The following is a 26,023-nucleotide window of genomic DNA, read 5'->3' as shown; positions in this document are numbered from 1 at the left end:
GCCCGAAGGCAGGCTCTTAACAACTGAACCACCTAGGCACCCCTTCTGTTTTCTTTTAAAAATCATCCTCAACTGCATTATTCTACTATTTGTACAAAGTAATGCCTTAAATAGTAATTTTCTTGGTTGATTTTTATGAATTAGATAAAAGAAATTGTTTAAACATTTGAAATAATGAAGTTAAGAATAAGGTATTTCCTGCCCCTATCACCATCCTAGGTGCTGGAGTGAAATGGTTAAGGACAGGGGTTCTGGCCCTATCCTTTAGCTGTATGACCCAAGTAAGTTCTTAATCTCTCTGTGTCTGTCTCCTCAATATTTAACAAGGAAATAGCAGTAAATACAGGAAATAATAATAGCAAATATGTTAAGAGTAGTTGTGAGGATTTAATTTGATATCTATGTAAAACACTTTACCGTTCCTGGTACATAATGCTCTGAATAGAGTTAAGCTCTGACGTTGATGATTCTTCTAAGCAGTAAAGATAGTAATTACAAGAGTGATGGGTGCTGTGGAGATGTAGAGTGTGACGGGAATGTTTATCGGAGGATATAACTTAACCTGGATGAGCTTTAGTCTTTTTCCTTCAGAGGCCGTTGCCCTGGCGGCTGCTCTCTGCTTTGAATCTGAGAAAGGCCAGAAAGAAATGAATTTCCTGGCATACTTAAAAGCGTGTTTACCATGATTTCATTGGCTCGAGGAAAGCTGGATGAAGGGAACAATTAGGTGAGAGGATTCAAGGTGGTTTAAGGCAAACTTGTACAGTTTGAGGTTTGACTTTATTTTTAAATTTTGTTACTATTAAATGGTTCTACTTTTGAATAGGCAATGCATCTGTATGGTTCAAATATCAAATTAATAGAAGGGATATGCATTAAAAACTCTCCTTACCAATTCCTGCTCCATCTATCTCTTTTCCTACCACAGATAATAACCTTTATTTTGTTTTTCCTTCTAGGGTTTTTATACAAATACAAAGAAATATGAATATATATTCTTATTTTCCTTCTTTCTTTCACAAAAGCATAGCGTGGCATACTGCATTTGTTAGTCTTACACCTTGCTTTGGATTTAAAAATACATTATGCAGATTTCTCAGTAACAGTAAAAGGGTTATTCTTTTTGCTCACAAGCAGTGTTTTAGTATTTGGATGTATCATAATTTAACCATTTCTTATGGAAAGGTACTTGACTTGCTTCTAATCTTTTGCTATTACAAAAATGCTACAATGAATAAGCTTGTTCATATATCTATGAGTATATCAACAGGATACATTTCCAGAAGTAGGATTACTGGATCAGGGGCATCTGGGTGGCTCAGTTGTTAAGCGTCTGCCTTCAGCTCAGGTCATGATCCCAGGGTCCTGGGATCGAGCCCTGCATCGGGCTCCCTGCTCCATGGGAAGCCTGCCTTTCCCTCTCCCACTCCCCCTGCTTGTGTTCTCTCTCTCGCTGTGTCTCTCTCTGTCAAATAAATAAAATCTTAAAAAAAAAAAAAAAAAAAGGATTACTGGATCACAGGGGAAATGATTTTGTAATTTTAATAGATGTAACCAACTTACTTTCCATAAAGTTTATTACAATTTGTACTTCCACTAGCAATGTCTAAGAGGACTTAGTTCCCCATGCCTCAACAATGATATTTGCCAATTTTTTACATTTTGGTGATCTATTTTCAATTTCTATAATAGAAAATGGTATCTCAGAGTAGCTTTAATTAGGAAGTCTCATATATTTAAGGACTATTCATGTTTCTATTTCTGTGAACTGATTGTTCATCCTTTGTTTTTTTTTCTTATCAAATTCTAAGAGCTCTTTTTTATGTTAGGGAGATTAGCTCTTTGCTGTGATTTGAAGTACAAATAGTTTCCCCTCAGTTTGTTATTTCTCTTTTGACCTTATCTATATTGTTAATTTTTTCCCATGTAGATATGTTCCTTCTTTTTGTAGTTGAGAATACCAATTATTCCTTTCATGGCTTTGGAAACACTTTTCCATTCTAATGTTATAAAGGAATTTACTCTTTTTCCTCCCTCTGGTAGTTCTCATTAGTTCATTTTTTACTCTTAAATCTTTGACTCATTGAGAATATATCCATATGTTGTGAGATCTAGACCTAATTTTGGTTCCAGTTGGCCACATAGCTGTCCCAACATAATTTCATTGAAAAGTCCATCTTTAATTTTTTTTTGTTTTTTCTTTTATTATGTTATGTTAGTCACCATACAGTAAAAAAGTCCATCTTTTCTCCACAGATTTAAGAAACCGTCTTTATTGTATACCAAATTCCCATATGCATATGAGTCTTTTTCTGGACATTCCTTCTGTTTGAATGGTCTGTGTATTCATACATCATACCACAATATTTTTATTACTTAGATTTGTACTACATACTAATGTTTAATAGGGTTAGTGCTTCCTTATTGCTTATCTCTTTCTGAATTTTTTGGCTTTTTGTTTTTTTTATTTTTCAAATAAATTTTAGAGTCAGCTTGTCTGATTTCCAGTTGGAGATATACACACACATATATTGAAAATTGCAATCATTTTAAAATTATAAGTTAATTTAGGAAGAATAGCCACCTTCATAGTAAGTCTTAATTTTGTTGGATGCCACTTATGTTAAGTGTTTTAAAGTCTTCCACATAAAGATTTTGCACATTTTTATTAAACTTATACCTACATTTTTCTCTTTATTTTAATTGTTTTGTTTTTAAATAATGCTAAACTTAAAGAAAAGTTGCAAGAATGACATAAAAGTCTCCCAAATTCTCTTCAACCAAGATTCCCCCAGTTGTTAAATTTGACCACATTTACCTTTTCTCTTTATTCTGAACCAATTATTTTTTATTCTGAACCAATTGAGAGTAAGTTACAGACATGGACACTTCATTAACCTTTTAGTATTTCAGTGAGTATTTCCTAAAAACAAGAACACACTGCAACATAACTGCAGTATATCTATGGAAATCAAGAAATTGATATAATACAAGCATCTAATCTAGAGACTCCATTCAAATTTTGCCAGTTGTCCTAATAATGTCCTTTATGGGACCATGATCCAATTCAAGATTATGTGTTATATTGGATTGTCATGTCCTTCTCAGTCTTTCCGTGATAGTTTTGAACTACACGGGCCAATTTGGGTTTGTATGTTGTTTCCTCAATTTGAATCAGATTATATATCTTTCTCAGGAATATCACAGAAATGGTGCTATATTTTTTTCAGTGCACCATATCAGGAGGCACATGATGTCAATTTATCCCATTGCTGGTGATATTAACTTGATTAAAATAGCTTATATCTATCTATATCACTTGTAAAATAATGTGAGCAGGTCTTCTCCACTATAAGGATAATAATTAATTAATAAGTATTTTATACTTATTAGCAATTCTGTTGTAAGGTAGGACTTTACTTTCTCCCTTATTTAGTTAATTATTCATATTAGTATGAATTCCTATTTCATTCACTATGATTATTTGTTCCTACTTTACTTGCTATTATTATTTTAATGCTCAAATAGTGTTAGGTTTGGCCAGTGGAGACTTGTCCTGTGTCCTTTTGACATGTCCCTCTCATTCCTGGAGCACTTTCTTATTTGGGGCATAAGATGTTCTAGGTCCATTTTGTGTTTTCCTGCTCTCGAATCAGTCATTTTTTCCAAGAAGCTCTGGCTTCCTTCTATTGTGAATAATTAAGAATTTAGAAACTAAAAACTCAGAATTCACAAAATAAGATCTGGTGCTAAAGTCTGCTTCAAAAGTTCATTATTTTAGACCCTCTCAAAGGACAGAGCTAGGAAATACATGTATGTGCATATACATATACACACACATTTATGTCTATTTCTGTATCTATCTGTATCTCTCTAGCCACCTATCTCTATTAAAAACTGTGAGTTCACACTGATACCTCCTATTTCAATCCAACAGAATACAATTTCTTATGGACTTCCTCCTTTCTGTACTTATAGCCCCCTTCTCCAACAGTTGTGAAATATGGTTCCCATTATCCTCAATATGTTCACTTCTTCAGCCCCTAGGTATACAACTAATATCCCTCCCACACTGGCCAAATAGCCCAAGTATCGCCAACCAGGCAGGCCATGGATGTGTCAGGAAGGATATTTTCTCTTGTTCATTGCTATTGTAAAAGGAATTCTCTTCTATATATTCTGGGTTTTTAAAAATTGTTTACGTATTTGAAATCTATTGACTCATATTAATTTTTTTATTATTGAAATATAGTTGACATATTTCATGTTAATTTTATATAGTGCTACCTTATACAATATTTTCATTGCTCATTAGTTTTTCTATTAATTCTTTTTTATTTTCAGTTATACATCCTGAAAATAGAATCTGTAAACAGAGGTAGTTTTCCCTCTGTCTTTACAATTATTAGACCCTAAATTTCCTGCTTTTTTCTAATTTCATTGACAAATAGAGTGTTAAATAGTAGGTCAGTAGAGGACATACTTGTTATTCTTGACTTTAGTGGGAAGGCCGCCAGTGACTACCCATTAAGATGGTGGCTGTTGGGCTGAAATGTGTGTGTGTTTCATGATTTTTAAATTTTTATTTAGAAATAATTTTAGAAATACAGAAAAGTTTCAAAGATAGTACAGACAATTCTTGTATACCTTTCACCCAGCTTCTCTTAATGTTACATGTTATATAACCATTATACATTTATAAAAACTAAGAAATTAACATTGGTATGTAGAGTGTTTTTAAAAATATTAAGGATTCCTCTTTTTTTAGTCTCTTTTTAAAAACTGGGAATGAATGTCTAATTTTGTCAAATGTCTTATCAGTATATATTCTTATTTTTTTTCTCTTGACCAAGTAATATAATGAATTAATAGATTTTTATTTATTTATTTATTTATTTTTATTTTATTATGTTATGTTAATCATTACATCATTAGTTTTTGATGTAGTATTCCATGATTCCTTGTTTGCGTATAACACCCAGTGCTCCATTCAATACGTGCCCTCTTTAATACCCATCACCAGGCTAACCCATCCCCCCACCCCCCTCCCCTCTAGAATCCTCAGTTTGTTTCTCAGAGTCCATAGTCTCTCATGGTTCGTCTTCCCCTCTGATTTCCCCCCCTTCCTTTTTCCCTTTCTACTATCTTCTTCTTCTTTTTAACATATAATGTATTAGAGGTACAGGTCTGTGATTTAACAGTCTTACACAATTCACAGCGCTCACCATAGCACATACCCTCCCCAATGTCTATCACTCAGCCACCTCATCCCTCCCACCCCCCTCCACTCCAGCAACCCTCAGTTTGTTTCCTGAGATTAAGAATTCCTCGTATCAGTGAGGTCATATGATACATGTCTTTCTCTGATTGACTTATTTCGCTTAGCATAATACCCTCCAGTTCCATCCATGTCATTCAAGATTTCATTCCTTTTGATGGCTGCATAATATTCCATTGTATATGTATACCACATCTTTATCCATTCATCTGTCAATGGACATCTTGGCTCTTTCCATAGTTTGGCTATTGGGGACATTGCTGCTACAAACACTGGGGTGCACGTACCCCTTCAGATCACTACATTTGTATCTTTGGGGTAAATAACCAGTAGTGCAATTGCTGGGTTGTATGGTAGCTCTATTTTCAACTTTTTGAGGAACCTCCATACTGTTTTCCAGAGTAGCTGCTCCAGCCTGCATTCCCACCAACAGTGTAGGAGGGTTCCCCTTTCTCCACATCTCTGCCAACATCTGTCGTTTTCTGACTTGTTAATTTTAGCCATTCTGACTGGTGTGAGGTGGTATCTCATTGAGGATTTGATTTGGAATTTCCCTGATGCCGAGCGATGTTGAGCACTTTTGCATGTGTCTGTTGGCCATTTGGATGTCTTCTTTGGAAAAATGTCTGTTCATGTCTTCTGCCCATTTCTTGATTGGATCATTTGTTCTTTGGATGTTGAGCTTAAGACATTCTTTATAGATTTTGGATACTAGCCCTTTATCTGATATGTCCTTTGCAAATATCTTCTCCCATTCTGTCGGTTGACTTTTGGTTTTGTGGACTGTTTCTGTTGCTGTGCAAAAGCTTTTTATCTTGCTGAAGTCCCAATAGTTCATGTTTGCCCTTGCTTCCCTTGCCTTTGGCGATGTTTCTAGGAAGAAGTTGCTACGGCTGAGGTCGAAGAGGTCGCTGCCTGTGTTCTCCTTTAGGATTGTGATGGACTCCTGTCTCACATTTAGGTCTTTCAACCATCTTGAGTCTATTTTTGTGTGTGGTGTAAGGAAATGGTCCAGTTTCATTCTTCTGCATGTGGCTGTCCAATTTTCCCAACACCATTTGTTGAAGAGACTGTCTGTTTTCCATTGGACATTCTTTCCTGCTTTGTCAAAGATTAGTTGACCATAGAGTTGAGGGTCCATTTCTGGGCTCTCTATTCTGTTCCATTGATCTATGTGTCTGTTTTTGTGCCAGTACCATACTGTCCTGATGAGGACAGCTTTGTAATAGAGCTTGAAGTCCGGAATTGTGATGCCACCAGCTTTGCTTTTCTTTTTCAACATTCCTCTGGCTATTCGGGGTCTTTTCTGGTTCCATACAAATTTTAGGATTATTTGTTCCATTTCTTTAGAAAAAGTGGATGGTATTTTGATGGGGATTGCATTAAATGTGTAGATTACTCTAGGTAGCATTGACATCTTTACAATATTTATTCTTCCAATCCATGAGCATGGACGGTTTTTCCATTTCTTTGTGTCTTCCTCAATTTCTTTCATGAGTATTTTATACTTTTCTGAGTACAGATTCTTTGCCTCTTTGGTTAGATTTATTCCTAGGTATCTTATGGTTTTGGGTGCAATTGTAAATGGGATCGACTCCTTCATTTCTCTTTCTTCTGTCTTGTTGTTGGTGTATAGGAATGCCACTGATTTCTGTGCATTGATTTTATATCCTGCCCGTTTACTGAATTCCTGTATGAATTCTAGCAATTTTGGGGTGGAGTCTTTTGGGTTTTCCACATAAAGTATCATATCATCTGCAAAGAGTGAGAGTTTGACTTCTTCTTTGCTGATTTGGATGCCTTTTATTTCTTTTTTTGTCTGATTTCTGTGGCTAGGATTTCTAGTACTATGTTGAATAGCAGTGGTGATAGTGGACATCCCTGCCATGTTCCTGACCTTAGGGGGAAATCTCTCAGTTTTTCCCCATTGAGAATGATATTCGCTGTAGGTTTTTCATAGATGGCTTTTATGATATTGAGGTATGTACCCTCTATCCCTATACTCTGAAGAGTTTTTTTTTTTTTTTTTAAGATTTTATTTATATGACAGAGAGCACAAGCAGAGGGAGAGAGAGGGAGAAGCAGGCTCCCTGCTGAGCAAGGAGCCCGATGTGGGACTCGATCCAAGGACCCTGGGATCATGACCCGGGCCGAAGGCAGCCACTTAATCCACTGAGCCACCCAGGCGTCCCTACTCTGAAGAGTTTTGATCAAGAAAAGATGCTGTACTTTGTCAAATGCTTTTTCTGCATCTATTGAGAGGATCATATGGTTCCTGTTCTTTCTTTTATTAATGTATTGTATCACGTTGATTGATTTGCAGATGTTGAACCAAACTTGCAGCCCAGGAATAAATCCCACTTGGTCGTGGTGAATAATTCTTTTAATGTACTTTTGGATCCTATTGGCTAGTATTTTGGTGACAATATTTGCATCCATGTTCATCAGGGATATTTGTCTGTAATTCTCCTTTTTGATGGGGTCTTTGTCTGGTTTTGGGATCAAGGTAATTGTGGCCTCATAAAACGAGTTTGGAAGTCTTCCTTCCATTTCTATTTTTTGGAACAGTTTTAGAAGAATAGGCATTAATTCTTTAAATGTTTGGTAGAATTCCCCTGGGAAGCCATCTGGCCCTGGGCTCTTGTTTGTTGGGAGATATTTGATTACTGCTTCAATTTCCTTAGTGATTATAGGTCTTTTCAGGTTTTCTATTTCTTCCTGGTTCAGTTTTGGTAGTTTATACATCTCTAGGAATGCATCCCTTTCTTTCAGATTGTCTAATTTGCTGGCATATAGTTGCTCATAATATGTTCTTATAATTGTTTGTATTTCTTTGGTGTTGGTTGTGATCTTTCCTCTTTCATTCGTGATTTTATTTATTTGGGTTCTTTCTCTTTTCTTTTTGATAATTCTGGCCAAGGGTTTATCAATCTTATTAATGCTTTTAAAGAGCCAGCTCCCAGTTTCGTTGATCTGTTCTACTGTTTTTTTGGTTTCTATTTCATTGATTTCTGCTCAGATCTTTATTATTTCTCTTCTCCTGCTGGGTGTAGGCTTTATTTGCTGTTCTTTCTTCAGCTCCTTTAGGTGTAGGGTTAGGTTGTGTATTTGAGACCCTTCTTGTTTCTTGAGAAAGGCTTGTATGGCTATATACGTTTCTCTTAGGACCGCCTTTGCTGCATCCCAAAGATTTTGAACAGTTGTGTTTTCATTTTCATTGGTTTCCATGAATTTTTTTAATTCTTTAATTTCCTGGTTGACCCATTTATTCTTTAGTAGGATGCTCTTTAGCCTCCATGTATTTGACTTCTTTCCAAATTTCCTTTTGTGATTGAATTCTAGTTTCAAAGCATTGTGGTCTGAAAATATGCAGGGAATGATCCCAATCTTTTGGTACCAGTTGAGACCTGATTTGTGACCTAGGATGTGATCTCTTCTGGAGAATGTTCCATGGGCACTAAAGAAGAATGTGTATTCTGTTGCTTTGGGATGGAATGTTCTCAATATATCTGTGAAGTCCATTTGGTCCAGTGTGTCACTTAAAGTCTTTATTTCCTTGTTGATCTTTTGCTTAGATGATCTGTCCATTTCAGTGAGGGGGCTGTTAAAGTCCCCCACTATTATTGTATTGTTGTTGATGTGTTTCTTTGCTTTTATTATTAATTGGCTTATATAATTGGCTGCTCCCATGTTAGGGGCATAGGTATTTACAATTGTTAGATCTTCTTGTTGGATAGACCCTTTAAGTATCATATAGTGTCCTTCCTCATCTCTTATTATAGTCTTTAATTTAAAATCTAATTTGTCTGATAAAGGATTGCCACCCCAGCTTTCTTTTGGTGTCCATTAGCATGGTAAATGGTTTTCCACCCTCTCACTTTCAATCTGGAGGTGTCTTTGGGTCTAAAATGAGTCTCTTACAGACAACATATCGATGGGTCTTGTTTTTTTTATCCAATACGATAGCCTGTGTCTTTTGATTGGGGCATTTAGCCCATTTACATTGAGGGTAACTATTGAAAGATATGAATTTAGTGCCATTGTATTGCCTGTAAGGTGACTGTTACTGTATATTGTCTCTTTTTCTTTCTGGTCTATGTTACTTTTAGGCTCTCTCTTCGCTTAGAGGACCCCTTTCAATATTTCTGGTAGGGCTGGTTTCGTGTTTGCAAATTCCTTTAGTTTTTGTTTGTCCTGGAAGCTTTTTATCTCTCCTTCTATTTTCAATAACAGCCTAGCTGGATATAGTATTCTTGGCTGCATATTTTTCTCATTTAGTGCTCTGAAGATTCATGCCAGTCCTTTCTGGCCTGCCAGGTCTCTGTGGATAGGTCTGTTGCCAATCTAATGTTTCTACCATTGTAGGTTACAGATCTCTTGTCCTGAAGTGCTTTCAGGATTTTCTCTTTGTCTCTGAGACTCTTAAGTTTTACTATTAGTGTTAGGGTGTTGACCTATTTTTATTGATTTTGAGAGGGGTTCTCTGTGCCTCCTGGATTTTGATGCCTGTTTCCTTCCCCAAATTAGGGAATTTCTCTGCTATAATTTGCTCCAATATACCTTCTGCCCCCCTCTCTCTTTCTTCTTCTGGGATCCCAATTATTCTAATGTTGTTTCATCTTATGGTATCGCTTATCTCTCGAATTCTGCCCTCGTGATCCAGTAGTTGTTTATCTCTCTTTTTCTCAGCTTCTTTATTTTCCATCATTTGGTCTTCTGTATCACTGATTCTCTCTTCTGCCTCATTTATCCTAGCAGTTAGAGCCTCCATTTTTGATTGCACTTCATTAATAGCCTTTTTGATTTTGCCTTGGTTAGATTTTATTCTTTTATTTCTCCAGAAAGGGTTTCTCTAATATCTTCCATGCTTTTTTCAAGCCCAGCTAGTATCTTTATAATCGTCATTCTGAACTCTAGTTCTGACATGTTACTAATATCTGTATTGGTTGGGTCGCTGGCAGTTGGTACTGCCTCTTGTTTTTTTTTTGAGGTGATTTTTTCTGGTTGTCATTTTGTCCAGAGGATAGATGAATGAGAGAACAAAATGCTAACAGGGTAACAATGACCCCAGAAAAATATACACTAAACAAGTGAGAAGAGACCTGAAACCAGGGGAAAAGAAAGGGAAAGAAAAAAAAAAAGAATATGATCAAATATGATCAGGCTGGTGCATATCAGTGCCACACACTAGATTTGGGGCATATTTTGGTCTGTTAGAAGAAAGTGCCTCCCAAAATTTTAAAGAAAGAAAAACTTACATATGTACAAAATAAGGGTAAATACGATGAAGGGATGGAATATGACTGTAAAGATGAAAATTATAAAAGATTTTATAAAACGAATTGATAAGATAAGAAGTTGGTTGAAAAAAGAAAGAAGAGGAATTAAAAAAAAAAAAAGGAGAGAATGTGATCAGGCAGGAGACTAGAACAAAGCCATACACTAGAGATTTAGGGTATATTTTGGTCTGTTAGAAGAAACTGTATCCCAAAATTTTAAAGAGAGAACAACTTATATATATACCAAAAATAAGGTGGAGGAGCCCAGAACTCAGGGCCCCACTCCTCAGCGAGCCCCCAGAGAAAAGCAGTCAATCACTCCCGTCTCCCCGGTCTCCAGCCGCACTCCATGCTCACCCAGCCTGTGACTGAGCATTTCTATCTCTGGCATCCGACCCCGTGCGGAGTCTCCAAACCCAGCAGATTTCCTGTGGTGCACTCTTGTGCTGCTCCTCCCGGAGGAGGCAGGGGAGTCTCCCCTGATCTGCCGCTTGTTGGGTCCCTGCTGGAAGAGCAGTGGCCCGACTGTGCCGCGGATCACGGTTTATGGCAACCCCGAGCTGAGAGCCTGCTTCTTGGCTCCCTCTCTGCAGCCGGCTTCCCCACTCTGATACCTGGGAGCTCTGCCGCACTCAGGCACCCCTGGTCTTTCTGTGACCCCGGGGGTCCTGAGACCATACTGTCCCTGCGAGGGTTCCACCCCCCGCTTAGCCACTGGAGTGACGGCCCTCAGCAGAGCCGACTTCTAAAAGTTCCGATTTTGTGCTCTGCTGCTCTATCACTTGCCGGTAGCGGCTGACGGAGGCCCCCTCCCCCCGTCTATCTTCCCAAATATCGCCTCAGATTCACTTCTCCGCACGTCCTGCCTTCCAGAAAGTGGTCGCTTTTCTGTTCAGAGAGTTGCTGCTATTCTTTTCTTCGATCTCCTGTTGAGTTCGTAGGTGTTCAGAATGGTTTGATAGCTATCTAGCTGAATTCCTGGGACCAGACGAAATTTAGGTCTCCTACGCCTCCGCCATCTTGCTCCTCCCCCCACTGAATTAATAGATTTTTAAATATTGAACCATCCTTGCATCTTGGAATAAATCCATGTTTATTTATCATGCATGTTTGTTAATCATGTATATGTGCATGATTTTTATAACTGTTGATGGGGCACCTGGGTGACTGAGTCGTTAAGCGTCTGTGTTTGGCTCAGGTCATGGTCTCAGGGTCCCGGGATCGAGCACTGCATCGGGCTCCCTGCTCAGCTGGGAGCCTGCTTCTCCCTCTCCCACTCCCCCTGCTTGTGTTCCCTCTCTAGCTGTCTCTCTCTCTGTCAAATAAATAAAATCTTAAAAAAAAATTTAACTGTTGGATTCTGTTCGCTAATGTTTTATTTAGAACCTTTACACTGATAGTTATAAATGAGGTTGGTCTGTAGTTTCTTTTTAAAGCAATCTTTATCAGGCTTCAGTGTGTTATTCTCAAAAAGAATTTGGAAGTTTTCTTCTAATTTAAGTTGCACCAAGATTACCTGGTCCTTAAGGTTTGCTAGAAGTCAGTGGACTTTGGGTCTTATGCCTTATGGGGTGGGGAGGGGAAGGATTGGACAACCTTCTCTACTCTGTAGAAATTGGCCTGTTTAGATTTTCTATCTTCACTGGTGCCAGATTTGGTAAGTTGTAGTTTTCTAAAATATTATGTATTCTTGTAGGTGTTATAACTACTTGAGACTACAAATTTTCTTTGACTTCATTGTTTTCCTTTGGTTCTAATATATGTGTTTTCATTATTGTTGCTCTCTGGAGTTCCTGCAATTTTGACTAGCTTTTCTTTTAGATGCACAGTTACTTAAGAGTATTAAAATTTCTAGAAAAAGGAGCTTTGAAAATTTTGTTAGAATTTCAATTTTATTTGTCTTTACTATTTTTAGGTTTTGGACTTTAAGGTTTTCTTCATGGTATGGATCAGTTTTCCACAGGTACTTGAAAAGAAGCTATATTTATTTTTTATGGTCTTGAATGTCTATGTTACAACCAAATGTATTCTATTAATTTTCAATGTCTTCTACATCATATCTTTTTTTTGTGCCCATCTAATCTGTTAGTCTTTTATGGATAATGTTTCAATTTGTTCCTATACTGCTTGTTATTTCTGGTCTGTGAAAACTGTTACTATAATATTTGGTTCACAGTTATTTCTAACTTTTGTTTCTTTAGTGTGAATTGTATTCTTTGATATTGTTCAATATCCTTCTTTGGCTTCAATTCCATTTTCTCTTATAAAATTGTGGCTCCTATTTTTGGCTTGCATTTAGTTGGTATATTTTTGTCTGTGCTTTTAAAAAAGAACTATATCTTACAGCACAAAGATTTTCTTTAATAGGTGAATTAAGCCACTTACATTTATTGATAATGACAAATGAGTTTGATCTTAACTCTCACATTTTATGTTATTTTGTTTCTGTAGTTTATGTTGTTGTCTTGCATTCTGTGCTTGGTTCTTTTGCCTTTTTGTTTTGTTTCGATAGTTCTGATTTTGAGGAAGGATGTTTGTTGTGTCTTTGTTCAATTATTTAACTGTATATAATTTCCTTAATCCTAGATGATATATATGAGCTTACTTCTATGAACAGTAATAACACTGACAGCTTATATCCCTTTCCCTCTCTCCTCCTCTGCCCCAATTTAAGTCAATAGAATATCTTTAATACTTATCTTTGTACTTCCTTTGACTATTAACTATTACAGATGAAGAAGTCCACATGCTTACTCTACCTCCTGTCAGAGCAGTCTTCCCACAGCTCAAAGACTTCCTTTCTCTCTGACCCCACAGACTGTATTTGTTTCCTTCAAGTATGGCATTTCTATGGGTTTCTTCAGGCAACCACACCTTTTTCTCTCTCCAAGCAAACCAGGCTTAGGAGGCTTCTGTGCCTGTCTTACATTGCCTGGCCCCACCCCCAGAATGACTCTCTAATGTGCAGAAGGGGCTTTTTTTTTTTAAAGATTTTATTTATTTCTTTGAGTGAGAGTGACAGAGATAGTGAGAGAGAGAGAACCAGTGGGGAGGAGAGAGAGAAGCAGACTCCCCACTGAGCAGGAAGCCAGATGCAGGGCTCGATCCCAGGACCCTGGGATGGGGTTCCATGCAGGGCTCGATCCCAGGACCCTGGGATCATGACCGAAGCTGAAGACAGATGCTTAACCAACTGAGCCACTCAGGCACCTCCAGAAAGGGCTCAGTTGCTTCCACTTTCTGAGCTCTGCCGTGGCTAGACCCTCCTCAACACTCTGTTCCTTCTTTCTCTATCAACTCCTGTAAGCTCAGCTCAGTTTGACCTCATCCTGGTCCTCAGGAGTTTTTTCCTCAACATTTGCACTTCAGTGTGTATCTGTTCTTCAGGACATCTATGTTTGCCAAGACTTTCTGAGATCTGCCACTGACAGATCCTCCCCTGAGCTATTGTCCGCTGTTCGGTGCACTCTTTTCCTACAGGCTCCGTCCAGTCATCCGGCATCACTGCATACCTTTCAGAGTCTGTACATTTTCTATGTCTCCTCATGTCACTGATTATGGAATTTACAAGGTACCTCCCACTTTGGTTTCCAGGAGAAGGGAGGATATTTGAATCTAAGCTGTGGCCATGTTCATTCCGGAAGTGAATTCTGGACCTTAATGCTTTTCATAGAGGATCCTCATGTAGCTCACTGACAGTCTGTTAATGAGGTATTCAGCATAATTAGAATCTCATTTTAGCACACTTGGTGGAACAAACGGATTTGTCATAATTTTGTTTGTGAGCCATTGTATCTTAAACTTTCCAACATGAACTCCTGTTGCTACAATGAACAGAGGAGGAAATTAGTCATTGGTATATGGGTGGTTTGTTCTCTAAGCTACACGGACAGAGCTAGCAGAACTGAACCAATATTTTATGTAGTCATGGACAGCTCCCTTTTGCTTCCCTCAAGAACAGTTCCAAACCACGATCTCCTTGTAGACCTCCTACTCTCAATCACTCTTAACAGGAAAAATAGAAGTCCACAGATGTGAACCTCCCCAGTGTCTCTTTTTCTTACGTAGAAACTTATCTTCCATGGCAGTTGTCCCACCTTCCTTTGCTCACATCTGGGAAGAGATGCTCTTTCTCTGCAAAGCTATAGTCTCTTTTCCTAGGTACTACTTTTCATTTTTTTTATAACTTCTTAAATTTTGTCAGTTATCTTTGTCTCTTCTTGCTTCACTCACACATAAACTCACTTCCTTCATCCCAAGACAACTAAACCAAACCCCAAACCCAAGAACATGTGTATCTTATCCCTTTTGAAAGTTTCTGCTCTCCCCTTTTTCCTCAACAGCCCAAGTACAGCTTCTACATCAAGTCCTCGCCGTAACTGTCTGGTCCATTGGCAATGGCCTTGCCCTCCACAACTCACAGAAACTACTGTTGCTAAATGGAAGTCACAGTGGTCCTAATAACAAAATCCAGTCACCTCACTCTTTTAAATCTTATGTACCGGCAGCCATTGTCTTGAATCCTAGAATGGGCAGTCTGGTTTTACTTGTCTGGTCTCCTCCATCCAAATGTTAAATTTTACTCTTCCTCAGGGTTGTCATTTTTTTTCCCTCACATATCAGAAGTCTTTGCTTTGTCATCCCCTTCTGAGTCCAAATAATAAGAAAAAGAGACCCAGCTTAGAAGCATATTAGCACAATTTTTCTATTCATACCATGTACAAGTTCAAAATATCACAAGAAATCATCTAAGATATTATTCCTTTCAAAATAAATTTGCCTCAGTTGGTGAATTTTACATATGAAGGTCATTACAAACAAGAAGTTTTGGGCAGAGGAGCAGAAAAAAAAATTAATATTTTTCAGAAAATTTTCACTTGTTTGGTTTGGGAGCAAGTAAACTGTTAATAGTTTACATTTAGGTGGTAGGTGTGGAGCATATTATTTGAATTTATAGAACATTTTGGCATTTTACAATTCAGTTCTGTTTTGGACAAGCTGGCTTCATCAATAACAAATTGGAACAAGTGCAGTACTGTTGCAGTAAGCACACTTGCAGTGAAAGATATATATATATATATTTTTATATATATATAAAACTCTGTGAGGGACTAAGTTTAGTTACTAACAATATTAAGCTGACTACTAGATTTGTAGCTATGCTACTTGTCTTAGAAGAAGCATTTGAGACCAAAAGGAGTTTTAAGTAACTTTATTTTCTAAAAATTCGTCCTGCAAATATGGTTTTTTCTCTACATGGTCACTAATTTAAAAACGAATAGAAATAAAGACAAAGCTTATGTCGATACAGGTTAAGAGTCAGTCAAATTCAGCTCTTAAAGAGTTAAGGTCAACCAGGAGGAGTTCTGCACTTGGCCGCTGCAAAGCCCTGGCCCTCCAGCAGCATTGGATGATCTTCTCAAGTCTTTTCCCAGAGATGGAGTCAGTGAAGACAGCTGCTGACAGAGCCGGCCGGAGATTATAGGCCACCACGGCGTAGAGCACGTACTGCCGCTCCCCTGAGTAAGGCGCCTCCTTGGTAGCCATTTGCCAGAGAGTGATGGCAAAGGAGTAGATGTCAGCTTTGGGCGTTAGGGTCTCCCCTTTCAGGAGCTCTGGGGCTCGGTGGGTGTAGGTGCCCCCTAGGGGGTAAGGAGGGGTCTGGAAGCACAGCTGATCTTCCAGCTTCTCCGAGCAACCGAAGTCACCGATTTTGCAGACATCCTGTTCACTGATCAGAATGTTAGCCGGCTTCAGGTCCAAGTGTACAATGTTTTGCGAGTGAAGGAAAAGCAGGCCATTCACAATATCTAGGGAATACTTGAGACACTTTTCCAGATTTAATTGCTCTCCGGCACGGCAGTGAGGCTGCACATCCTCCTCGGGGCAGCTGGCGGCACCGTATATGGCTTGGTGTAAGGTGACATTGCCACCAAACTCCATGATTATGGTGCCTAGGCTGTTAAAGCCCGCAGGCGTGCGCGCGCTGGCAGCCACCACCCGCACGATGTTATCGTGGCGAAGCCTGGCGATGTTGAGCTCAGCCCAGAAACTGCGCTGGGACGCCAGTCGGTTCTTGGTGCACTTGTTCACTAGCTTTATGGCCACCGGAACACCGTGGTAAGTGGCCTTGTACACCGAGCCAAACCCGCCAGCTCCCAGCCTCTGCAGGAAGCACACCTGTTCCCAGTCGATGGAGCACCAGGCCAGCCGGCGTGGTAGCCGTGGTGCCCTGGGAGGAGTGCCACCCAGGGAGAGCTTCCCTGCCTTGCTTGGGAGCTCGGAAGGGCTGCTGCAGGACCGCGAGTCCGCCGAGGGAGAAAACTCGCTGGGGAGGTAACTGCGCCGGGGAAGAGGCGAGGGCATCGCGCCTTCAAAGTGGACTCCAGAGTGGCTCAGGTAAGTGAAAAGAAAAAGGGCCGGCGAAAAGGGGAAGCATCGCTCATTACTCCTTTGCTCCACCCAGCGTTTTTCTCCTCTTCCTTCATTTCCCCCAAATGAGCCACATCTGTGCTGTTACTCAGCAAGGGTTTTTATCCAGATGGGGGGAAACGATCTGAATGAAGCACAACCCTCCTGTTTAGATGAAAATATTTCCCTTTAACACTTAAAGTGACTTCTTATAAAAACAAGCTCTCCGCTGAGAAGAGTTCGCCAGATAAACAGTACTGAGCTGCCCATGGACTCACACCCCCCCTTTTCCATGATTTCCTTCATTATAATAAAACCGGCTTTTTTTCCCAAGTGTCATCCGCTGAACATGATCAGTCCTCAGACTAAAGAGACACAATAGTGCAATGAAATTATTTCACACTTTGCAGGCTATAATGATTGTCAGTGTTATTCTCCAGCTGCATTAAATCACTTCCAGCAGTTATTGGCAGAAAGAGTTGAAATACGAACAGCTGACATTTGTTTAACTGATTACGGGGATAATTAGGTGTAACTTTCATATATGGATAAAAAACTGTAACTTTAAAGTAATCGATCCAAACACAATCACTGATACAGGCCAAAACATGCACCTCCTAAGTTCATCAGGGGAAAGGAAAATTCTCTGACACTCTATTCAGCTTATATAGTAAATTACCAAGACTTCTTAGCAACATATCGACTTCCTAACAATCCTGTTCCATGGCAGTTTGGCCCACCCAGTAAGCTCACTCACAGGAGAGATTCTAGACTTCACAGCAAAGGAATTACAGAAGTTTTGAAACAGAGTTGGGGGAGAAAAAAAGAACAGATTCGGATTCAGAGCTAGATCAGAGTTTCAAATAATAACAAAGATGAGAGAATCCTAGGAGAGGAAATATCTGCATAAAAATGGCACAGAATCACCACTGCCTATATATAATGTGGAAAACCAGATGTTGAAATTAAATCAGGGTCTTGCTTTCCAGCCCTGAGTTCCTCCTTTCTAATTTTTACAACAACAAACTCCCCAACCTCCCACTAATTTTCATCCCATATCTTTGGGGAAAAGACCAATACTATTAACCTGTTGATTAAAAAAAACATAGGAAAGTGTTAGGATCTACATCTTTAAAAAATTGAATGGTAAAGTTCTGTTCTGACTTAATTGTACTTAGAGCACCTAAGTGATGTTTAACAACATTTTTATGATGATAGGTCTATGGTTCTGAGATATATTGGTTCTAAGAAGATATGTGAATAAATACAAGCCATGTACATAAACCATTTGAAGTCTGTTGAGCCCTAGGATAGGATTTCTGGTTTATACTACCCATCTGCCTTAGTATGTGATATTGTGTGTAATATTTAACCTGTTTGAGCCTCAGTTTTTTCACTTAAGAAATTAGGATGATAATTATTAAGCTTTTTAAATTTTGGAATAAAAGTTGGGGAGCCCTGTACAAATTAATAACAAGAAAAGCCTAAAAAATATACATTATAAAGCATTTTAGTAGAAAGGCAGTTGAATCAAACTCAAAATATAAAAGGATGGCAGTGAAGAGAGTAAAATAAGAAAGTAATAAAATTATATTCTACCATAAGTCTATGCTGCAAAATTTAATAGTCGTCACATAGTTAGCATTATAATTTAGATCTCTGAAACTGTTTTATGATATTAGGAATGCTGTGAATGAGTATTAGTCAAATAATAGAGTGCCATAAACTTCTTGGCAAAATGATGTGACTTATCATATCATCTTTATTTTTAAGATAAGAGCATAGACAATTCATTTCCCAAAGGTTGATTTTATTACTTATATAAGATATAAGGTATTAATGAAAATGTGGTACTTTACATTCACAGGCCCCAAGTTCATTATATCCATCATCTCCAGTCTGCTCTAGAATATGTCATTGAATAACTATTTTAAAACAACCTCTGTGGCCAGATGGCCTGGGTTTCTTACTGTCCCTCCAGTTTCCTCATCTGCAAGATGAGGAAAATCTGTCTACCTCAGGACTGCTGTCAGGATTGACAGAATTCCAAATACTTAGATCAGGACCTGATAAATAATACCTAATTGCTAATTATTATTTATGAAACTCATTTTAAAAAGTGCATATGGATTCACACCAGTAAACAGATTTGTTGGTATTGGTTTAAAATGTACCCTGCCAGGGCTGAGGTAATTCATTATAAGCTAAACCAATCTAAAGTTTGACTGTTTTTTCCAACTTAAATTTTATTTGAGGTTAAAGATGTAAGAGCATATTGCCTTATTGTTATATACTAAAAATGCCAAGGATTAACACTAATCTGATCAAATGCAATAACCTTGTCATCCCAAATAAAGGCAAAGAATAACATTTGTTGATAACACGGTGCAAATGAAACAAAGGAAAGAAAGAGACTGGGTGCACCCGCTAAGGAGCAAAAGGCTCTCAAATTCTTAAAGGCTTTACATTTTCTGCTCTGATTGGCAGCATTTCTGTTAAGAGCTACTTCGGTGTCAAACAACAGAATATTTATCACAAGCTGTGACAGCGGACAGCGGAATGGAAAGCACACTGAATTCGATTTCAATCGGAGAGACTGAGGAGCACCGATTGCGATAGAGAACCTCGCCGCTCGCGCAAGGTTTCCCTTCCTAAAGGGCGTCAGCGCCGGTGGCCAGGCCGGGCGCTCCAGCTCCGGGGCAGCGCCTCCCCTCGCCGGCCCAGGACTCGGGAGGGCGCTCTACCCGCGCGGCTCGCGTGCACGCAGCGGGAACGACGACGTCGGCGCCTCCCCTGCACGACGTACGGTCCCGAGGCCTCCCTGGCCCTGAACTCAGTGCGCAGCCCCTCAGGCACCGCAGCGCGGCTGCGTCGGCCGCGGGCCCGGCGCTTCCTGGGGTGCCGAGAAGCACGTGGACCAGGCCGTCACGCCCGAGGCGGCTCGCTGCCCAGGATCAAGTGTGCGCCCCGCTGCGGCTTTCCCTGCCCCTCTGCGTACACAGAATTTCATTTTCATTTCAATTCAGAATCAGCACGTAATCTTCTGGGAGACATTTTTAAAAGGCCGTTAAACTCAAGGTCGTACTGACAACGCACACAACCCCGCGGATGACGACCACGTCGGAACGGCCACGTCCATATCTGCGCATGCGCGCCGAGTGACCACGGCTTCCCAGCGATCTCAGGTTACAACCCAATTTCAGAACGCTGAAATGTGAAGGAATAGGCGTATTGGAGTCGTTGCAGTGTTGTATTGCTGTTTACAAGCATGAATTAAGGTCGAAAATTCACTTTTGCTTTTTTTTTTTCCAACTAAAAAACTAGTAAGTGAAGACGTGCTTTGCTAAAAATATAGTCAAACTTGAAAAACTTTTTTTTTTTACTTAAGTGGGATAATCTATTGATATTATTCTCAAGTTTGAATGTTATGCTTAGCAATATATCATGGACTTGTTTCCGTGTCAGTACAGAAGCATCGAGAGCTATTTTGGTTTTTCTAAAATAATATGGTCAGGGGCGGATCCAGGTTTTGTGGGGCTTACAGCTTATACAAATGGACCCCTTTTAAGAAAAAGATTTAAAAATTAGATATGGAAGTGAATATTTTTAGATGAGAAATCGCAACAAATTACACATTTTGGAAAGCTGACAACACAAATCATCGCAAAATTCAGAGAAATAACATAATATTATTAATGAATAATACCAATACCCAGCACACATATATATTGCTTTCCCTTGCATGGGGGGGGGGGAGGGATATACTTTTTTTTATTACTTCTTCATAAGACAAGGATTCTGTCAAAATTTGATCTGAGGTAGAACTTCGATTAATACCAGCACAAGCAATTTTTTTACTATTATGGATTTATTTTATGGAAAATTAAATCGATCCAAAATTTGTAAGGATGTAGAGCACTTGGGAGAGGTTGCTTATATTTAATTCTATTCAATGTCAGTCAAACAGCACACCCCATAGAATAAGATGAGGTATTTAGTTCTGGTGATGAAGGCAAGTCAAAACAAACTGCCACTTCTCTAAAATATTTGGTTGGATATTTTATTTTTGCTGAAATAATGTGGGTCTGTACCTCATTTCTCTATGAAAATTTGGTGTGACCTCCAGATTTTTACTATTAGTATTTGGCTTTTCGTTAACACAAAGATTAAAGGATCTTCATTTGCACTGGGCATCATTCATTGCTTGGTTAGTACCATCCTGTGTGTTGGCCAAACTCAGATGTTGGAGAGAATTAGTTAATTTTATATTTATGTATATTTCCATTAATATACACAACTTGGGCCAGTAGTAGTATTTATCACCTCGTATATTTTTTGTTTGTAAAATTGCTTTCTTAAAACAGTATAAGAATACAAATGAAAATAAAGGAACACGTAGGGGTTATTTGACTATGATACAGCCTCTCATAACTTGGGCCAGTGGTAAAAGTTCATGGGCTTTAGTTAGTATGTGCTAAGCTGTCACTAAGTTCTCCCTAATCTATCCTTAGTATTAAATACTTACATATTTAGTGAATTAAACAGTGAATGTGATGAATCTCAAGGGTTTTAAAAAAATATTATTTATTTATTTATTAGAGAGCACGAGTGGGGTGAGGAGCAGAGAGAGAAGCAGACTCCCTGCTGAGCAGGGAGCCCAATGAGGGGCTTGATCCCAGGACTCCAGGATCATGACCTGAGCCGAAGGCAGACGCTTAACCGTCTGAGCCACCCAGGTGCCCCTCAAAGTTTTTTTTTAATAGTAGTTTGAATACTGTACATGGTTATATCTTAATTTAAAATGACCAACCTAAACAAATTATTGAATTATACATTTTAAATTAGAGACACAGGCCATCACTCTAATAGGCCAAATTCTCTTATATGTTACAAGTGTATAAAATCTGAAATACACACAGGTTCCTGCTTGCCAGACAGTAATGCTGTGGATCACATGGATCATGTCCTTGGGTGGAAATCTGCACACACTACCTGCTGCTTCTGTCCATTCGCAGAGGTTGGTGGCACTTATCTGGGCCGATTACTTGGATTTTGTATTTTGACTCTATAAGATGCATAATTATATTTTTACTTCTGTAATGTTTAACTTCTAACTTCTCTACCTTTTAACTTAACAGGATTTTAAGACCTTTGCAAATGCCTTTCAAACTGGTTTTAAAAATCATTGAGTTTAATGGTATCTTGCAATTTTTCTATATTCTTAAGACCATAAAATGCTTATGGATATTTGAAATGGTATCTGATTGAAATTTGGTGATCTTGAATGTCTTTGTCCAATTTGCAGTCACAGCTTATGGGATCATTTTACTGGCACCCTCCCTTAAGCCAGATAACACTTTTTAATTATGTATTTAATATTTGCTAAATTCTATATTTTTCACTGTTAAAGTAAATGAATCAAAATAACATCATATTTGAATAAAGGATTCAAAAGTAATACAGGCTATTCAGTTCACCACCTTATTCAGCTTTATGCTAATTTTTCTCTTGTATATCATTATGGACTCATGGCTTTTCAGAGATTCAGTGTAATCTAACCACCTGCAACATTCATTGTCTTTTATTGCTCAAATTGATGCACCCCTGGGAGTTACAACACTTGTGTTCTTTTGACACAATCCCATTAATCTGCATTATTTCTTGTCTACTGGTACAACAAATTGCCCCAGGCTTATAACCTACCCTACCCCAGACATGGAATCAGCCATTTCTCCAGGGTATCCTGGAAAGATGGGAATAGAAATCATAATAGTGAATTTTACACATTAGGTTCATTCTCTTAGGCCCTTCTTCCCAGCTCATTTTAGCTGACAGAATTGGGAAACGTCTACTTTTTTTTTTTTAAAGCATGGGTTCATATTGATGTTTCTAATTCAGTTCTAACATTATAGTTTCTAATTAAAACATTTTGTTTTTATAATTTCCTTCCCCTTTCTCTTATACTTAAAATCTTGATTACAAACAAAATTAATATAATTATTGTCTTCTGATAAAATTATTAAATAAAGTTTAAGATTTTTTTGCAGTTATTGATATTTCTAATTAAGTTCTAACATTATAGTTCCTAATTAAAACATTTTGATTTTAGGGGCACCTAGGTGGCTCAGTTGGTTAAGTGTCTGCCTTCGGCTCAGGTCGTGATCCCAGGGTCCTGGGATCAAGCCCCACATCAGGCTCCCTGCTCAGCGGGGAGCCTGCTTCTCCCCCTCCCCCCTGCTTGTGCACTCTCTCTCTCTCTCTCCAATAAATAAATAAATAAATAAATAAATAAATAATCTTTAAAAAAATAAAACATGTTGATAATTTCCTTACCCTTTCTCTTATGCTTAAAATCCTGATTCCAAACAAAATTAATACAATTACTAATGTTGTCTTACAAAATTATCAAATAAAGTTTAAGATTTTTTTTGCAGTTATTTTTATCCTTATACTTAATGCCACTAAGGATGTGTAGCCTAATTATTTTCTGGTAGAGTCATTCATAATAATTCATTCTGAGTCTTTGTAATTACATGTATCACATACATATATCATATGTGATTAGTATGATTTAGTTTGTTTTCAGTTCTGGGAGGATATCAGCAATTTTCTTAGAAGGTGGTGGCTTTCAGCCAAGACATTTTCTTCTTATGTGATATTCAAATCCTGGAGGATGGTAGAAACCAATTATCAGCCTACCTTAAGAGATGAGAAGTAGAGGGCGAATCAAGCAAATGAATTTCCCAAATTCTGTATGAAAGTTTCATTTAGCTACTGGCTGGTCTTTATGAAATGACCACATGTAATAGATGCATCTGATTCATATGCACAAGTTCTGGTTGGGCAGCCTAATTCTGTCTTCTGTTTAATTTTGGCAATATTAGAACCTACATATTTTCATACATCCCATTAATATTTAATTTAGTAAATATGAGATGATATTAAAACCTTTAAAATTTATTATTCTTTTTCAGCTTCCTTATCTAATAGGTAACATTTTTCTACCAATTTAATAATACCACATTATACCCAAATTTACAATGTATCAAATCCAGGTGATTCTCTAAGTTAGTTTTATCCCAGTCCAGTACCAAAATCTTTAATTTTCCTCCAGGAAGATTTTAACAAGGTACATAGTATCTTAGAATTCTGTGTTAAGAAAGGATGCTGTGTTAGTCCTACTCTTCTGAGGAACAGATAGCAAGACAGGATTAGCCACACAAGAGACTTACTAAGGGAACATCTCTGAGGAAAAATGAGGAGGGAGCTGTCCGCCTGTGATGTGAAGGACAGAGGGAGAAAAGGAAGGTGGGGTGCAAGTTTTAGCCCATAGTGTAGTCCCTGTAGCATAGTCCTAAGAAGGTTCAATATGACGGATGAGGAGACCTCAAGTCAAAGTTGTCCATTAGAGGAAGCCCATGTCTCCTGGAAAGGGGCTGGCTTTTGTGTCCCTGGGGCACAGAGCCACTGGCTGGGAGCAGTGCTGGGAAGCCTGGCTTCATTCAGTACAGACATCATGGTGGATTTCGGAATAAGTACAGCTTACTCTGGGGCCATTGGCCAGTAATACTTTCTGCATTTAGGGATCTGAGAGACACATGTTCATGGCCACCACAGATAAAATATAAGCTTTAAAGATTTTGTCTGAGAGCCTCTCTACTTGGGTCAAAATTCTGATGTCACATTAAACATAATAATTACTATCCTAATTTTTGATTACAGTGTAGAATTCCAGTTTTAAGAAGCCTTTGCATAAGTCATATTTCTTTTTTGAGGTTAAGACCATGCTTTTAAAAAAATAGATGTATTTGCTTAAAACCCATTCTTATTTTAGCTTTATACGAATACATACATACTTATACACATTCAACCAAAGGAGTAAACACAAAGTTGTATATATAATCGAAGCAACAGAACCCTTAGAAGTTTCCAAGCAGACCGTTTGATAATTACAGCACCCCAAGTGCTTTTTGGAAGTAAGGATTTTTTTAAATTGGTACAAAGAGAATTGTTTTATGTGTGTGTCTGGATAGATAGGTTGTATATAAGACTGTAAGTAGTTCTCTTTTTTTAATTAAAAAATTGCCTTACTCGATGCCTCTTATTAGACTAAGACTTGTAAAATATAAGACTTAAATCTATGTCTATATAAAATATGTAATGTATCTTCTTAATGACTCTTGTTAGACTAAGACTTTTTTCATTTGAAATACAAACAATTCATTTCTAACCTGGCCTTCTGCAGTCTGGACTTACCTGAGGAGAGATTTATGTCATTTTCATCTGGTCTCAAGTACTCAAATGTTCTACCTTTAATGGACAAAAAAATGTTCTAATTATTTCTAAAGTATGCCTCCTTGCCAGCTTGAGGATTTCAGTGCTAATGCTTTAAGGCTTGATCTTGCATGAAATTAAAAAGCACTTTATAGTGAAGTTCCTGGCATCCCTGGCTCACATCTTTGGAAACGGAACATCAGGAAACTTGTTGGAACTCCACACAAGATGATTTTGAAAGATTCTGGAGGAGGAAGAACCCATTATTAGAAGGTTTTCAGCTGTCGTTGAGATGGGAGGGTTTAAATTGACTCTGTCACTTACAACTAATCTGTACACAGAAGGAAGAAATAGAAAAGCATACACATATCAATAGTTTAACCCCCTGGTTGTCTTTGAATCTTTAAGTTTTGTTTGCTCTTTTAATCATTTTTTATGGAACTTATTTAGCAACATCAGCAACCCATTTACCTAGGCAACTTGAGAATATCTCTGAGAATTGTGTGTGTGTGTGCACGGGCACGCAAGGGTCTCCTGTGAAACAGTGAGGTGTGTGGAAAAGGGTACCCATGTCATATGGGAGCTTCAGGTGCTCCTGGGAGGGATGAATAGAATCTTTGATCCCCTGGAGCATGAACTCAGGATACCAGTGAACACTTGGTAAATATATAGCCCCTTATGCACAGAAACATTTGATTTAGGCTTTTGTACTTAATAAATTACTACTATATAATTTTTAACTATGTCCATAGACCTATTAACCGGTTGATTTGGGACTCAT

At 38.2% G+C, this 26,023-nt stretch overlaps 1 protein-coding gene and 2 long non-coding RNA genes across 3 annotated transcripts in view; 2 read left to right on the top strand and 1 right to left on the bottom strand.

Annotated features, from left to right (window-relative positions):
* Nucleotides 1-15,822: 15,822 nt before the first annotated feature.
* Nucleotides 15,823-16,923, bottom strand: MOS (MOS proto-oncogene, serine/threonine kinase). Its single transcript, XM_078071684.1, has one exon. It carries the CDS (start codon nt 16,921-16,923, stop codon nt 15,877-15,879), a length of 1,047 nt encoding a protein of 348 aa, XP_077927810.1. The 3' UTR covers nt 15,823-15,876.
* A 2,774-nt stretch (nt 16,924-19,697) lies between these two features.
* Nucleotides 19,698-26,023, top strand: part of LOC144381857 (uncharacterized) — a 50,685-nt gene continuing 44,359 nt past the window's right edge. The window contains exon 1 of the long non-coding RNA XR_013447893.1: nt 19,698-20,153. This is a non-coding gene — a long non-coding RNA (uncharacterized LOC144381857). The remainder of the gene's footprint in view (nt 20,154-26,023) is intronic.
* Nucleotides 20,166-23,412, top strand: LOC144381858 (uncharacterized). The gene is made up of 3 exons (XR_013447894.1): nt 20,166-20,291; nt 21,888-21,985; nt 23,078-23,412. It is a non-coding gene; the product is annotated as an uncharacterized LOC144381858 (long non-coding RNA).

The sequence above is a fragment of the Halichoerus grypus genome, chromosome 5, assembly GCF_964656455.1.
Source record: "Halichoerus grypus chromosome 5, mHalGry1.hap1.1, whole genome shotgun sequence".
Classification (NCBI taxonomy): Eukaryota; Metazoa; Chordata; class Mammalia; order Carnivora; family Phocidae; genus Halichoerus; species Halichoerus grypus.
This window is presented reverse-complemented; position numbering and strand designations above follow the sequence as displayed.

Excerpts from the sequence above, each read along its gene's own strand:
- MOS (XM_078071684.1), bottom strand. The coding sequence starts at position 16,923 with ATGCCCTCGCCTCTTCCCCGGCGCAGTTACCTCCCCAGCGAGTTTTCT.